This window comes from Diabrotica virgifera, chromosome 4, assembly GCF_917563875.1.
Source record: "Diabrotica virgifera virgifera chromosome 4, PGI_DIABVI_V3a".
In the NCBI taxonomy this organism is placed as follows: Eukaryota; Metazoa; Arthropoda; class Insecta; order Coleoptera; family Chrysomelidae; genus Diabrotica; species Diabrotica virgifera.
The window spans coordinates 264,890,674-264,904,153 of NC_065446.1; the positions used below are offsets into that span (position 1 = coordinate 264,890,674).

At 33.6% G+C, this 13,480-nt stretch overlaps 1 protein-coding gene across 5 annotated transcripts in view; it reads left to right on the forward strand.

The window, feature by feature from the left end:
- The window catches only part of LOC114325166 (6-phosphofructo-2-kinase/fructose-2,6-bisphosphatase), a 103,638-nt gene extending 93,536 nt beyond the window's left edge, over positions 1 to 10,102 (forward strand). For all 5 annotated transcript variants that reach the window (XM_028273146.2, XM_028273170.2, XM_050648946.1 and 2 more), the window contains exon 7: positions 1,296 to 10,102. In XM_028273146.2, coding sequence (XP_028128947.1) covers positions 1,296 to 1,355 — 60 coding nt within the window. In that variant the 3' untranslated portion in view covers positions 1,356 to 10,102. The remainder of the gene's footprint in view (positions 1 to 1,295) is intronic.
- The last annotated feature ends 3,378 nt before the right edge of the window (positions 10,103 to 13,480 follow it).

Below are 13,480 nucleotides of genomic sequence, written 5' to 3' on the forward strand. Positions count from 1 at the left end.
CCTTCAATAATTGTATGTTGTAGGGTTTTTATGTGTACTGTTAGTGTTATCAAATGCTACTTAATTGTTTTCTTATTTACGAACATGTTTTTAACCTATGTAAATTAACATTACATACAGTCCGTACAATACCGTTGCACGCCATCCGCGTCATATCACGTGACGTCACATGATACCAACAAGAAATATTAATTCGTAGGTGTGTTCCTTTTTAGAACCGTTTAGCTGAGTACACTGGAATTACAGCCACTAGACATATTTTATTATATGCGCGTAGAAATAATATTGGAAGATTCCTATTAATGTATGTCAATTTAAAGAAACATACCCTAATTTGTTTCATTTAATTTGTATAAGTGGGATATAAAAGGTTTTTATAAAGCACACTTGTTCGCATAACACTCTAACTGTGATCGAACAAAGGTGACTTTTTGGCATAAATTGGTAACATTTATTTGAGAGAGTTGCAGTATTGACACGTCATATTTGTTTTTATTCTTTATTACAAGATTTTGATTTATTATATTTATTGTTTTTATTATTCTTAATTCTTGTTTTCCATTGTTTCTAATGATTTTATTTATTTATATTGAATATTAATTTGTTTTGTTGTATAATCCACTTCGCAATAATTATGTGATATATTTAATTTAAAATGAATTCAAGAATTTTTTGTAATTGGGCAACAATGTCAACTTAGATCTCTGACGTAGATAATGACGTGCAACGATATCTATAGGTTTGTTCCAACACGACCGAGAACCGTCACGAAACGGTAACGCTTCTGCGCAGTAAACAAAATCCGTTCCAACAAAAATATGATCGTCATCGGATCGTCCTTCCCACTGTTCCAACAAGAATTGTGATCTTTCGGTGACGGTTTCGTGATGATCATTTCAGTAATCGGGCAAATGCATAATGTGCTGGTTGGACTGACTTGCGCACTAGGATTTAATTCTTTAAAGTTTTTGAGCCTTTGATCGACTAAAAGCACACAAGCTGTCACCAACAAAAATGACAAATATATGATTACCGTCATGGGACGATAACTGGGCGATACAATTACGAACATGCGCACAACAAACGGTACAAGTAGTTTCGTGACGGTTTCTGGACCGTCCAAAAGTTCATGTTGGAACAAACCTTATATTGTACGGACTGTATTCAATTTAAAACCTAATACGTATGCAACCAGTATGACAAAATAGCGTGCCGTTTCCGACCTAACAATCTATGCACACATTACATAATTGTTGAGTATGTACTTTGATGATAATAAGCAATATTTTTTAAAGGTTCCAGGTGAACTGGAGGAGAAGTTCTTAAGGAAAAATAAACAGAGTCCTTCTACTTAATTGTAAGCATCTACACAAGAATGACTGAATATTAAACTGGGTGCCTATAAATTGATTATATTAATGATCTACATTCATTGTTGTGATGTATCGACTTGATGTACCGATATACGAGATTTGGTCTTAGTTTTCCTAAGATGAAGGAATATATTATATAGGTATGCAACTTATTGCTTGAAAAATTGAAAAAAATACATTATAAACACTTTAATATGTTTACAACCGATGACTGGGTTGAATACCGAACAATCGGTAGGTAGCATATGAAAGTGGTTAGACTTAAAGAGATCTTGCTAAAAAGGTATTTGTAATATGTCAAATGTTTCTATGAAGTCTTAAACGTTTCAGTAAGACCTCATTATAAGTACCATTACACTGCTTAGTTTTCACTTGTAAGTTACTAAGAATTTCAATTGAAAACCAATTTTGTTTGTATTATTTGTCACGGTGTAATATTTTATTATTTATATATTTTTTATTTAATGGTAAGGAATACATCGACAGCGTCTGGTGCTCTTATTTGTTGAAAGTTTATTAGAATTTTTTTCCAAAAAAAAAATTTAAATATACACTAATCACAAAAAAGCATCGCATAATTTTTAAACAAAAAAAAATAAAAAATATTTTTTAATTTGTAGCAGAATGTTATAATACTCGTCTATCGTCTTCTTTAGGTGTCTACAAACCCATAACGTTTTAACTTGAAGCAAGTTTTTTCAAAAAAAAAAAAACAGTAAACAAAACGTTTTTAAAACAGAATATTTATTTTGGACATTTGTGTTCGAAAATTTGATCTGTGTACTATGTCTGCTTGAGTCTTCAATAAGAAGGTGAATTCTTACAAAAAAAAAAATGAGTAATATAACGTCAGAAAAAGCAGCCCAAATTGGAGCTTTAATAATTATATCTACAATTATTATAGATGGACAATCGCAGCAATATATTGCTGGTGTTATGGGAATCCACCAATCTAGCGTTTCAAGTGCTTTAAGAAGGTATAGAAAAAGTGGTGGATACACAAGAGGACCAGTTCCAAGATTTTCCAGGTGCACAAACCCCGCAGATGAGCGTTATTTACATCTGCAGACTTTGCGTTGAAGCGTTTTACATGTCTGCTCAGATGGGATCAGGGATAGGATTAATTACTTAGATACTGGGGGGGGGGGGGTCGAAATGGGCAAAAGTAGAAGGAGCAGGCACATAAAGCTTCTTTGCAAGACGGCAGCTCAGGTTTTGTTGGTGGCGGGTCGTGGAATCGTTAGGGGGTGAGAGGGTTTAAAGATGACTAACTACCATAACTAAATAAACAAAGGATACTTACATAGACTAGAGGACTTTTCTACTATTTAAAAATGGACGCCGTTTGAAATAAATCCTCTGGTACATTACTGGTAACTTACTGGACATATTCTTTACTTACGGGTACCAGTTAAGAGACATTCATCTTAGATTCCTCTGTTAGGCTTAATCGGGCTACTTTATCCTCAATATTGGCTTCTATGCCATTTCTTTTTCTGTTATTCTAAAACTGATTTCACTTGTATTAATAACTGGTTAATAATTTTCCAAAAAAGGTTACAGAAATAAAAATAGGTACATTTTATAATGTTTATTTAAACCTTTAGACTTTATTTTTATTTAAAAAAATATTCTTAGACAGGAAATGAATAATAAAAACAACTATAAATTTTACATAACTTTACCATGGACAATAAAGAATTTACAATCTTTTCTGACTTCCAAAAATACACAAGATTTTTATTTTTAATATTTCACATGATTTTTACATACATACAAAACTTTTTAGAGCAGTGTATCAAAACAAAGTTTGACTTATACTGTCAAATGTCACTGCCCTTTTATCTAATTTACAAAAAACTTTCCATGTTGAAAACAAACTAGTAAAATATTTAAAATCTTTACCAATATCCACTTGGAATTTAATCAAAAACCAAAATATTTCATACCTTTTTAAATGTCACACTTCGCACTTAACCAAAAATTTTCCTTCCAAGACAGGCGGGGAGGGCATTCAAAACATAACGACAGGAAACAGGGCAAAGTTGAGACTAAACATCTCATCGGGAAATCGGGACTTCAATGCGGGAACAGGACCATAACATCATGAAAACAGGAACAGCTACACAATGCGACAGGAACCGTGAACTTCTCTACCGGCATAACTGCGTCACAAAACTGTATACTCGATTTTCACCGTAAATATCCAACATAATGGAGTGAAAATTTCTACCAGTATTCCCTAATATTCACAGGACAAGTTGCAAATCCTTCACTTAGTTAAACATAACGACAACAGCGAATTTTAAGCCGGTAGGTGCGGTGCTAGGAGTTCTACGGGAATCGTTGTTTACATTTCAAACATGCTTTTAGAACTGAACTATTCTTTTTGGCGGGGTACCTAACCTTCCGAAAATTTTCCTCGCCCGTTGAGCCGATCACTTTTCTCGGCTGAAGATATTGACCAATCGGCCGAGACAAACTAAAGGATCTTTAAAATCTAATCCAATAGTAACATGGGATTTTTCGCGCTCAAAAGAAAGGAAATATACCAGAACTTTTCAACAAATTTCACAATAACTATCTACGTAGTTAATAAATGCTTACAAGATAAACAGGAAATTTCCTAAGTTTTTCAATGTTGTGAAATAATCCGTAATACTCAGAAGCAGGGGCGGTTCAGAATTTTATGGTAAATTACTTCATAAAATAAATTGTGTGTGTGTGTGTGTGTGTGTGTTTGAGCATTATTGGCTTCGGAGTCAAAGTCCATTCGCCATCTTACCTTTTTGGGATTATTTGTATTATTTATGCGGAAGCTCTAAAGGAGTGCTTCCTGCTTTCTACTGATTTGTTCAGGTATGTATCCAATCACAATCCTGCTCCAATTTTACAAAGAACTATTTTATATACCTATATCTAATTTTCAACGATTTTTGTTTTTATTTGGAATTATTTCTTTTCATTGTGATTTTTTTTATCATTTTTTTATGTATTTTTTTTATTTATTTACTTATATTTTTTTTATTTTTTTTTTGTTTTTTTTTATATATATTTTTTTTGATATTTTTTTTATTTTTCATTGTCTTTTTTTTTCAATATAATTTGGGATATTAGACTAGGACACAATTTGACGCTTAGGGGTCGATCAGAGTATTTAGACGAGACAGGTGGACCTCGGATTGGCATAGGGCTTAACACGAAAGGAAAAAAAAACATAGGTTATAAACTTAATCTAATACATAAAATATGTTTGTACAAAATTTGATAAACATTGCAATCTTCTGCTCTTAATAGTTGAGTTAGGTTATATGGTCTGGTAATTTTGGGTATTTTGGCCATTTCTTCATTTAATAATTTAACCTCGTTTATTATTCTAGAACAGCCTAGGATCATGTGCTCCGCTGTACCTTCTTCTCCACATGAACAATTAGGAGAATCACTCAGTTTTATTTTATATTTGTACTGGGGAGTTAAAACATGGTTGAACCTTAACCTGCACAAAACAGAGAAAAACCGCTTGCTTCCCGACAGTCTTGAGAACTAAGACTGGCCAGGAGGCTTGGTAACTATGTTTTTATAAAATTTTCCCTTTGGACTGTTACTATACATTTCTCTCCATTCGGCTAGTATTATGGGTTTTACGTGGCAGGCAATTTCACTGTGGAGACATTTATAACTTAAAAGCTCTCCAGTTCTACTTCCTTTCTTAGCATCTTCGTCCACTTCTTCATTCTCTTTTATTCCACAATGTCCTTTAATCCAAACTAATGATACATTGATTTTTTTGTTTGTAATTCTTGAAGTTTAATAATTATATTAGTCAAAATATAATTACTACTGACTTGGTGGATATTTTTTATTTTCATAATAGCACTTTTACTATCAGAACAAATTGCAAATGATTCTGCTGTAATTTTCGTATTACTTATATACAGGAGAGCTTCTAATATGGCTATTAATTCTGCAGTATATATTGTAAGCTTTTCATTTAATTTAAAAGATTTTTTATGATTTTTATGTGGATCAAATATAGCGCAACCTACTTTCTTGTTGTTCTTTGATGCATCCGTGAATATATATTGACATCTGGGAAAATACTTTTCTAAATCCTCCTCAAATATGTATTGTCTAATCCTTGGGTGAAATTTTGAATAGTCTTGGAGAAAAACACAGTTAATTGGATGGATGTTATAAATATTTATGCTATATAATGGATCTATATCTGAAGAGTATATTTCTTCTATTACGTTATATAAAATAAATTAGAAAAATAGATATTTTTCTTGAGATAGGATATAAAATTAATGAATGCTATTAACAAAACATTGTAGCGGAAATTTGTAATGCTACAGCGTATACATCATGTTACAGCTAGACAACTGCGAAATGATTTTTCCACAGGCCGTGGCCCATAATGTTCAGTTCGTAAAGTGCCAATTCGGTTAGAAACAGATTAAGGGAATTTGGAATCAGAGCCAGAATGGCTGCTACTGCTCCTCTGTTAACGAGTGCACACCGTATAACACGTTTAAGTTTTGCACCAGTACATGTTCATTGGGATATTAACGACTGGGCTAATATTCTTTTTACTGATGGGTCAAGATTTGCACTTTGTGGATCCGACAGACACTTTGCACTGTCGCATCCACAAAGTGCACATCGTGACTCATCAATAAAAAGAATATTAGTCCAGTCGTTAATATCCCAATCGACATGTTCTTGTGCAAAACTTATAACATGCCATACTGTGTGCCCTCGTTAACAGTGGAGCAGTAGCAGGCATTCTGGCTCTGATCCCAATTTCCCTTAATCTGTTTCTAACCCAATTGGCACTTATTTGAACATTACGGGTTGTGAAAAGCTTTCACAGTTGTCTAGCTGTAACATGATGACGTGATGTGTACGCAAAGTCTGCAGATGTAAGTAACATACATCTGCTGTGTTTGTATTGTACACCTGTGAAGTCCTGGAACTAGTCTTTTTGTGTATCCACCACTTTCTCTATACCTTCTTAAAGCACTTGAAATGCTGGATTGGTCGATTCCCATAATATCAGCACGATATTGCTGCGATCGTCCATCTCCAGTTAAAGCTACAATTTGGACTGCTTGTTCTGACGGTATACCACTAATTTTTTGTAAGAACGCACCTCCTCATTGAAAACTCAAACAGTCATAGTGCACAAATCAAATTCTAGAACACAAATGTCCAAAATAAATATTCTTCTTTAACAACGTTTTGTTTACCGTTGTTTTTTTCTGCAGAAACACGCTTTAACTTGAAATGTTATGGGTGTGTAGATACCTAAAGGACACAATAGGCGAGTATTATAACATTATGCTAAAAATTAAAAATTATTTTTTATCTTTTTCTTTTGTTTAAAAATTATGCTATACTTTTTGTGATTAGTGTATTATACAATGAGCATTCAATGGTAGCTAGTAATGTACGAGTTTGAGAGTTGCGAGATACCAACTGCCTGCTTAGTATCATAATATGAGTAGTATAATAAGTTTTTACCAACAAGTCTTTTACAATACATGTTTCATCGAGAGTCTACATTTTAAGCAGTGTAGTGGCACAAAAGAAAAATACAATTTGCACTTGGTTCTGTAAATATTGTTTGAATTGCGAAATGAAGTACTGAAAAATATATTGTTTAATCAAATCCACAAGTAAAAGAAATAATTTTTCCTGTAGCCTGGCTGTATACCATCAATTACAAAAATTTTATTGAAATACCTATCCTTTGTAAAAGTTATAAATTTTTTTTATTAAAATCCCCTTAAGTACTACATCACAGAACGTTTCCGATTTTTTACAAAATCATCATCAGCGTTAAAAATAAACAGGTTGAATTCTAGCTGAGCCACCAAAGAAATACCAGGGTGAGAACCCTTCAAATGGTATATAGTGTTATATTGTTATAAATGCATATTTGCTTGAAACTCCATAGGATGAATAAATTTATAAGGAATTATACCCTTAGGTAAAGTATGACATTCCCATCACGTGGGATGTAAAGTGAGTTGTGTCTCTACATGACGACAGTCAGTTGTCATCTAACTGTCGTCATGTAGAGACACATCGTTATGTCGAATACTTCTTCTTTTTCTATCTACTTTATAATAAGGCTCATGCCTGTTTTACTTCGGTTTTTATAGTTCAGAGAAACAAGAAGAAAAAAATATCCTGTTGGTGACACAACCCCCTCCAGGCCGAAACCAAATTTTTTGAGTAGTAGGGACATCTACATTAATAACTTATATGTTTCCTGCAGCCGATTTTGATGATGTACATAGTTATAAACAAATGAAGATCAAAAAACGGTAAATTTTCGCTTTTTTCGTCTATAACCAAAAAGTTAAGTATTTTAAACAAATTTGAGAGTGAGAAACTCATAAATCATATAAAAAACTTCAATATGGCGTTCGCTGAATATGTCTATCCTTATTGGTTGCTTAGAAAATTGCAAAATAAATCATAAATTTCGAGTTTTTATAAATATTAATAACTTATGTAAAAATTAACTTAGAACGTTCTTATTACACTTAATGCTGAGACTTATGGTGCTTAAATCATAACATAAATTTCAAAGCAATTGGTCAAATAGTTTAAAAGGTATTTAATGTGTTTATCCCAAATTAATTTTTTTTTTGCAACGCTATATAAGTCAGAAAATGATGAAGTTACACTAATACTTTGGATAGTTTATGAAAGAAGAAGATTTATACTATTAATTTAATTAAAAACAAATGACAAAAATAATTCTAAATACTGCAAAATTATTTTGCAAAAACAAGTGAATTAAAAAAAGGGGGGGCTAATTTCGTCCCTAATAATTGTCCTAGGATTATTGTTTTTCTTTCTAAATGTGTATAAAAATTCAGTCTTTCAAAATATGAAAAAATAATTTTTCTATGGGTAACGGTTAAAAAGTTATTCTAATTGTTTATAAGTAAGCAAAAAATCGACGTGTTTTCGCAAACTAATTTTACACTGTTTAAAATTACTTTTGGTCATTTTTTTTAAATTAAGTTAATAGTATAAATGTTCTTCCATAAACTGTCAGAAGTCTTACTGTAACCTTATAATTTTCTGACCTATAGTGTTGCAAAAAAAATGAATTTGGGATAAACCAATTAAATAACTTTTAAACTATTTGACCAATTGTTTTGAAATTTAAAATATAATTTAAGCACCAGAAGTCTCAGCAATTCGTGCAATAAAAAGGTTTTAAGTTAATTTTTACATAAGTTATGAATATTTATAAAAACTCGAAATTTATGATTTATTTTGCAATTTTCTAAGCAACCAATAAGGATAGACATATTCAGCGAACGCCATATTGAAATTTTTTAGACGATTTATGAGTTTCTTACTCTCAAATTTGTTTAAAATGCTTGACTTTTTGGTTATAAACGAAAAAAGCGAAAATTTACCGTTTTCTGATCTTCATTTGTTTATAACTATGTATATCATCAAAATCGGCTGCAGGAAACATAAAGGTTATTAATATAGATGTCCACACTACTCAAAAAATTTGGTTTCGGCCTGAAGGGGGACGCGTCACGAGAAAAATCTTATTTCTCTGGACTATTAAACTCAATTGACGTTGTCTGATCATATTTTCCTCAGTCGTCCCAATGATCTTTCATTTGGCGATTTGTCTCTTGCTATTCGTACTACATATTCTATTTTCTGTCATTATCTCTATGTGTTGATTCCATTGTATTTTTCTTCTTTTGGTCCACATGTTTATTTCCTCTATACGACATCTCGCTCGTATTTCCTCACTTCTTACTCTGTGTTTTAGAGTTTAGTTGGTTATTTTTCGTAAGACTTCATTTCTGCTGTTTCTAGCAGTCTTTTTGTTTTCGCTGTATCTGCTCTTTTTTCGCTGTGTACGTCATTATCGGTGTTATTATTGATTTATATATCCTGGTTTTCGTTTCCGTTGTGAGATATTTGTTTCTCCAGATTGTGTTGTTGAGACATCTCTGTTCGCCATGTTGACAGTTTTATTCCCAAGTATTCCGTTTCCATCACTTGTTCTATTATTTTGTTATTTACGACCAGTTTACAATGTCTCAGTTCCGTTGATATCACTATCGATTTAGTTTTTTCTGTTGAGATCACCATGTTGTATATGAACGCCGTGTCTTCGAATTCTTTAATTAATCTTTGTAGGTCATCTTCATTTTCGGTTGTTATTATGGCGTCGTCGGCGTAGCATATGATCTTTATTTCCTTTTCTCCCATTTTATATCCTCTTCTTTTTCTAACGTTCTTTATGATTTCGTCCATCATTATCAGATTAAATATCAATGGACTCAGCGAATCTCTTTGTCTAATGCCAGTTTCATACTTGATAGGTTGCGATAGTTTTCCTTTACACCTTACCATAGCTACGTTATCTTTATATTATATTCTCAATGGTTTTTACCAAATCCAGTGATATTCCCTTTTCATATAATAAATTAATATTGAATACGATAATGGGTAAAGATTCATTTCGAACAGTATATACAGTACGTAGAAAATAAAGTATATTTCGAGAATTTGGAACCAAATATTTTTGAATAATTATATAATTTTTACTCTTTGACTATCTATATGTACTATTTACATCATTGATTTATTTATAATAAATAAAAAGCGTTGTCTTGCTGTGGTAATATAATTATTGTATATCTATTGTTGAATAAAGATATTTTCTAATAAAATTAATTTTTTATTTGCTCAATCTGTTCAGTCGGAAAAATGAAAGATTACCCATGAACGATCATATCAATCACATATTATTCATATTATTAATAATCTCTCTCTCGTTTTGATATTTATGGAAAAGACAGCAAATACAATATGTGATTGATCGGATCGTTCATAAGTAATCTTTCATTTTTCCGACTGTTGTTGATATTACAGTATTCTATATGGGATCTTTTAGTGTTAAGGGTTGGCACTACCCTGTGCATGACACGTGTGTCAACGACGAGTCGATGGGTGCGTTCGGACCACCACAGCGACTGGGCAGCGGTCCCAAGCTATGACTAGCATATGTAAATGACATTGATCTCGTTGGAGACTCTATCCTATCTATAAAAGACATTTTCAACAAGGTGGAAGGAACAACAAGTGAAGTAGGGCTGAAGATTAATGAAGAGAAGACGAAATATATGTATAAATAGAACGACACGAAGAGGCAGGATAGGACAAAATGTGACGGTCAACACCTTCAGTTACGAAAGAGTACAACGTTTAAGTATCTGGGGGCCGTAATCACAGCTGACAACGATGTTTTGGATGAAGTTATAGAGAATCCAATCGACAAATCGCTGTCTATTCGCACTGGATAAGCTTATAAAATCAAAAAATCTTACAATAAGTTCAAAGATCAAAATCTATAAACCCATCGTCAGACCTCTACTAACATATGGATGCGAAACGTGAACCATGACCAAATCAAACGAAGAAAAGCTCAGACGTTTTGAACGAAAAATTTTCGGACCTCACCACGACAAACCAGTATAGGATCAGAACCAATATCGAATTAAAAGCACTCTACGATGACGCCGATATTGTCCAAGAAATTAAATCACAGCGACCAATAGGGGCAGGCCACGTGCACAGACTTCATAACGAGAGACTTGTAAGACTGGTTTGGGAGGAGATTCCTACAGGCAAAAGACCACTCGGACGTCCCAGAATGCGATAGGACAGAGAGATAACACCCAAGCAGATCTCCGGAAAATGAACATTCCATTTGACCCTAGGTTGATGGAAGACCGAACAAATTGGAAAAAGTTGTAGCCAGCCAAGACCCATCCAGGGTTGTAGCGCTACGTGATGATGATGGGCCCAGAGTTGTGGGAATTAAAGAAACTGACATATTGGTAATAAGGAGACAAAAGTTTTACGGAAAACGTGATACGGAACGCAGCGACAAAATGGCGGAAACAAATCTATTATAGTTGTAAATATCAAACCCTTTAATGAAATTAATTTTTCCAACTTGCTATTCAGAGTAAAACTGCTACTAGAACAAGCTGTTGTCTTAGTTGTTCTATCTAAATATGAACTTGTAAATGATGTCGCTCGAGTAATTTATAAGAAAAATGATGTGAAAGCCGGGAATCTAAAGCCGGGTACACACATGCCTGTAAATGAGGAAAGTAACTGGCATGCACAAAACACATTTGCGAATAATAGGCATGCCAGTAGCTCGCATGTCTTTATTGGTAAGACGAAAAAGCAGGGTAAATATTTACATATGCCAGTGCTATTAGTAAACAATCGAGTGGTTTTCATGTGAAACTAAAGTATTTGTTTTGCAATTAAAAGTTTTTGAGTTTCTAACAAAAAAGGCGATCCATGGGAGGTACATATTCGGAATGAATTAAACAAGCAAATATTGCTTATGGCCAGTACCGGCCCTAGGGTATAAGGCGCCCGCCTGCAAATCTAGCACAGGCGCCCTTCGGTTTCTTTTAAATTAGTATTTTGTATAGTACCAGCAGAAAAATGCTCATTTTGGCGCCCCCCAAACAGGGCCGCCCGCCTGCAGTGCATCCCTTGCAGGCCCGTTATCGCCGGCCCTGCTTATGGCCATAAATACTTGTTAGAAATTTAATAATGAATCCGACCCATATCCTCTTGAATTTTGGTTTAAGCATTGTCACGGGCTATTTTATTTTTATAGAGATGATTCAGGTGAATTCGAAATACACTCATAATTACATAGTTATAAATAGAAATTAATTTGATGATTTTTTCATCACCCCAACGAAACATTTTTAAAATAAGTAAAATAAAACGATTAATTTTTATCTCCAAAATAACAAATCTGGCAATTCTCTGCTAGCTACTGGCATGCCTGTAGCGGTAGCGCGTGTTCACACATGCTAGTGACACTCACACGTATGCGCCTTGCATCTCACAGCACGCTATTAGCAAGAAAAATCAAATTCTTTGCGATCAGCTAGCGTGCCAGTTAACGTACACACTTGCCAGTTTGGGGACAGAGCAGCTGGTGTTTGCTAGGTACCGGTATGCCAGTGTGCTAGTAACAGGCATGTGTATCTCCGGCTTAATTCTGCAATGTTTGCATGACAGTGCGCTTTCATTCAGGGACGTCTGTGGTGTACAAAATGTACAAAACTGATCCAAGGACACTTCTTAAACACCCGCTCTAATCTATCTTAAATCAGAGTACGGTGTTTCCTCCTTGATTCTAAATCATATATCTGATATGTATGGTTCTAATTGAAGATAATGTTTTTCTGGTAGGTACTTAATGTAGTTATGTATTATTTTTTGCCATACTTTGTCAAAAGTATCATACACAATCGTTTGTTGATTCAATTGTAGTAAATACATTGTAAATTGTATTTTAAAATTTAAAGTGATTGAATGATGGAAATAGGATCAACCGAAAGTTTTATTTAATAAAATTTAAAAAAATATTAAAATAAAATTTTTATTGAGACCAATTTTCTGCTAACGCCTTCGCGGTTTCTATAATTTGCAAACCATACGAATGTTGAGGCAAAGAAGGCTATGGAGATCTAAGAATTGCATCTCACTTCCTACCTGCTCAGCGTAGTAAAAACTTGGTCCCATGTACTCTGTTACGAGTAACCTAATAGAAATAAATAATAGCTTTGCTGTAAAACGAAAAGTAGAGACGTCTTATGGCGCGTCCGCATTGGTAAATTTTTCGTGCGTATTGAACTAATGGTTCGTCGCAAATTTTTACCAGTGTGGACGCGGTGCTCGATCTTCGCTCGAAAACGATAACCGATGGAGCGTGTGCGTCGAAAATTCTTGCATCCGATTTATGCGACGAACACGTCCACACTAGCATAATTTACTTCGAGGACGCAAATATTTGCGATGAACAGCTTGTTCAACGCAAATTTTTACCAATGCGGACCCGTTATTATATCTCAATTCATTCAGAAAGTGACATAAACACCCTAAACGGTTTCAAACTCATAAGCTATCATCAGAGAGTGTATGTATGACTTTCTTTGAATGAACTAAAACAAATCCGACTGCTAGTATCGAATTACAACAAAATAACGCGATACGGGTGCCGGCCG